The following is a 3,331-nucleotide window of genomic DNA, read 5'->3' as shown; positions in this document are numbered from 1 at the left end:
ATTTATAAATTTAGAAATAATTAACTTTAAATTCTTCATTTTTGCACATTTTACCCTTAATGAGAAGCTTTTATAACCACACAAATGTCATGGCGCCACAAAGCTTATACCCTTTAAGCTTTTAAGACCACAAGTTTCAAAAGTTTTCTTTTTTCTTAAACTCCGTCTCGAGTCAAACTACCTCATCTAAATTGAAACGGATAGAGTATTACTTTTGATTTAGAGCCCGTTTGGACATAAGAATTTTTTTTCATTTTTTTTTTTAGAAAAAAATTCACTTTTTCCCGAAATCAGTATTGACCATAAAATTTCCAGTTTTCACTTGAAGATGGATTTTGGAATTTTTCGAAAAATTTAAAAACTCCAAAAAGCTGTTTTTAAAATTTTTCACTCTGATCACTCGCAAAACTTCAAAAACAATCCAAAATAATATTCATGTCCAAACACAATTCTAATTTTCAAATACTATTTTCACTTAAAAATTATTTTCACTTCTTTTTGAAATTTTACAATTTTTGTGTCCAAACGCCTAGTCATCTTAATTTTCCAAAATCTTGCAAAAAGTAACTAATTATACTTTAGCATAAAATTTCTTATAATTTTTGTCCATTTAATGCAACAGGGAATATACAAGAAAGGAGGGAGAAAATTTGCCATTCTTAGTTTGGCTCCTTTGGGTTGTACACCAGGTTCTAGGGCTCTTAATTTCCAACAAGGAAATAAAAGTGGTAATTGCCTAGAAGAATTGACAAACCTTGCAAAAATACACAATTCAGCTTTGCCTAAAATGCTAAAGCAATTAGAGGAGAAATTACCTGGATTTAAGTATTCCTTGTTTGATTTCTTCAAAGTTGCTATTGAAAGGATTGACAACCCTTCAAAATATGGTAAGTTCCTATATGCCTGGTATTTGAATTCATCAACATTTCATTCTTATATACTTTGTTATACAAAAAAAAAACGGTAAAGTTGTCTTCGTGTGACCTATAGGTCACGGATTCGAATCGTAAAAGCATTCACTAATGCTTCCATTAGGGTATATCTACACCACACCCCTTGGGTTGCGGCCCTTCCCGAACCCTACATGAACGCGAGATACTTTCTGCACCAGGCTACTCTTTTTTTATAAAATAAAGTATATGCCTGCGATTAGGGAAAAAATAGACACATATGTGAAGGCGTTGTACACATAAAATAATTATTAAAATATTAACTTTTTAATAGTTTAAACTTTTAGATAAGACGGTTTATATAGTTCAATATTACTCCTCCTGTTTCAATACATTTCGCTTACCGAGAGTCAAACTGAGTGATATTTGCTTATGTTGTAAGATTTTGTAACATTTATATATTTGTACTATTTGTGTAGGTTTTAAAACATCTAAAAGTGCTTGTTGTGGGACGGGTCCATTCAGAGGAATTTATAGTTGTGGAGGGAAGAGACAAGTAAAAGAGTACAAGTTGTGCAAAAATGTGAAGGATTATATATTTTTTGACTCTGGTCATCTTACAGAAGTGGCATACAAACAAGTTGCTGAATTACTATGGAATGGAACTAAGGATGTTGTTAACCCTTACAACTTAAAGTCATTTTTCGACCTACCAGCATAGCCTATAATTGGTGGCATTATTATTGAATAAACTACTCCAAATCTCATGAGTCCTTCACACTTGAGAAAACTTGTCATTTTGATGTATTTCGAATTGGAGATTAATTGTTTGGATGCTAATAGTTAATAAATTCCCTTTGATTAGATGAGTTTATCTGTTTTTTTCTTCATTTGATTCCATTTTTCCCTTGTCTGTCAATTTTTCTAATAGATTTAGTAGGCGTTTGGACATAAAAATTATAATTTTTGAAATAAAGTAATTTTTGAAGTTAAGTTGAAAAACGGTATTTGAAATTTGAAATTATGTTTGGACATCCGATTCACTTGACAGAATGTTACAGTTTTGCGAGTGGAGAAAAAGCGTTTTTGAAAAGATTTTTTTTTAAAAAAAAACTTTTTTTTTATGAATAAACGGGTCCTTATTTGTTAAGATATTTTAGATCACAGTCATTTCAGATTTTTTCTTTATGTGTATCAATTAATCCACGGCATTTTTAATAGTGTTGGTTATATCTCTATTAAAGCACAATAGCTCCAAAGTTTTTGTTGTAGCATATGTCGCATAAGCTCAATTGCTCTATCTCCAAGCGATATCATTATGATTAACGGTAAATAGTACAACTTGGTTTTGCAGATGACTTCTTACTATGTTGCAGGGGAGATGTGAGCTCAACTAAACTACTCTATGACTGTTTTACCCGCTTGTCTCAAGCATAAGGCTAACAGTCAACAAACAGAAGAGCTCTATATTCTTTGGTGTTAGCAGTGGAAATCAAAGTAAATTAGCACCGAATCATTCTAGGATTTGACATGAGATTGGGAGAGAAGAGAGAGATATTATTGATATTTTATAATGAATTTTGTTTATCTGCTACAAAATAGAAAAGTCTAGAAACTATATAAAATGGACCCAACTAATTTACAACTGAAAGAGACAAATACAAGACAAAGAAATATTGGGCTTTCAACCCATGTACAAATAAGTATAATGACCCAATTAGTGAAAATGTGCATCAATCTCGACTCTTCTCAATATCTCCAACACCCCCTTCAAGTTGGAGGGTGGGAAGACCTCCAACTTGAGCAAACAATCATGATGAGCAGTACCCAGAAAAGGCTTGGTAAAAAGGTCAGCCAACTGAGTGGAGGAAGAAGTGTGAACCAAATGAATTAAACCCTCAACAAGCTTGGCCCGAACCAGATGACAATCCGATTCAATATGCTTGGTTCTTTCATGGAAAACTAGGTTTCTAGCAATCTGGATTGCATCTTGACTGTCAAAAAATAATGGAACAGAGGAAGAACAAGGAAGTCCCAAGTCAGCAAGCAATCTAGACCACTAGGTCAACTCACCCACAACTTTATTCAATGCTCTATACTCAGCTTCAACAGAGGACATGGAAATCATAGGCTGCTTCTTGGACTTCCAAACCACAAGACTACCACCCAATAAAACACAATAGCCAGAGATAGATTTCCTAGTGTCAGGACAAGCATCCCAATCACTGTTATAGTAGGAAGAAATAGACAAGTCTGGAGAAGCATTGAAGAAGATCCCATGATTAGATGTACCATTCAAGTACCTCAACAGATGCAGGCCAACAAACATGTGTGGGAGGCAGGGAGACTGCATAAATTGACTAAGGTGTTGGACTGCAAAGCTGATGTCAGGCCTTGCGTGAATTAAAAAATTGAGCTTACCAATCAAGGATCTGTACAAT

General features: G+C 33.7%; 1 protein-coding gene across 2 annotated transcripts in view; it reads left to right on the top strand.

Moving 5' to 3' along the window:
* Positions 1 to 1,762, top strand: part of LOC109236714 (GDSL esterase/lipase 1-like) — a 5,829-nt gene extending 4,067 nt beyond the window's left edge. For both annotated transcript variants that reach the window (XM_019402922.1, XM_019402923.1), the window contains 2 exons: positions 623 to 887; positions 1,370 to 1,762. In XM_019402922.1, coding sequence (XP_019258467.1) covers positions 623 to 887; positions 1,370 to 1,611 — 507 coding nt within the window. In that variant the 3' untranslated portion in view covers positions 1,612 to 1,762. The remainder of the gene's footprint in view (positions 1 to 622; positions 888 to 1,369) is intronic.
* The last annotated feature ends 1,569 nt before the right edge of the window (positions 1,763 to 3,331 follow it).

Source organism: Nicotiana attenuata, unplaced genomic scaffold, assembly GCF_001879085.1.
Source record: "Nicotiana attenuata strain UT unplaced genomic scaffold, NIATTr2, whole genome shotgun sequence".
In the NCBI taxonomy this organism is placed as follows: Eukaryota; Viridiplantae; Streptophyta; class Magnoliopsida; order Solanales; family Solanaceae; genus Nicotiana; species Nicotiana attenuata.
The sequence above is the reverse complement of the archived record's forward strand: the minus strand, read 5'-3'. Positions and strand labels throughout refer to the sequence as shown.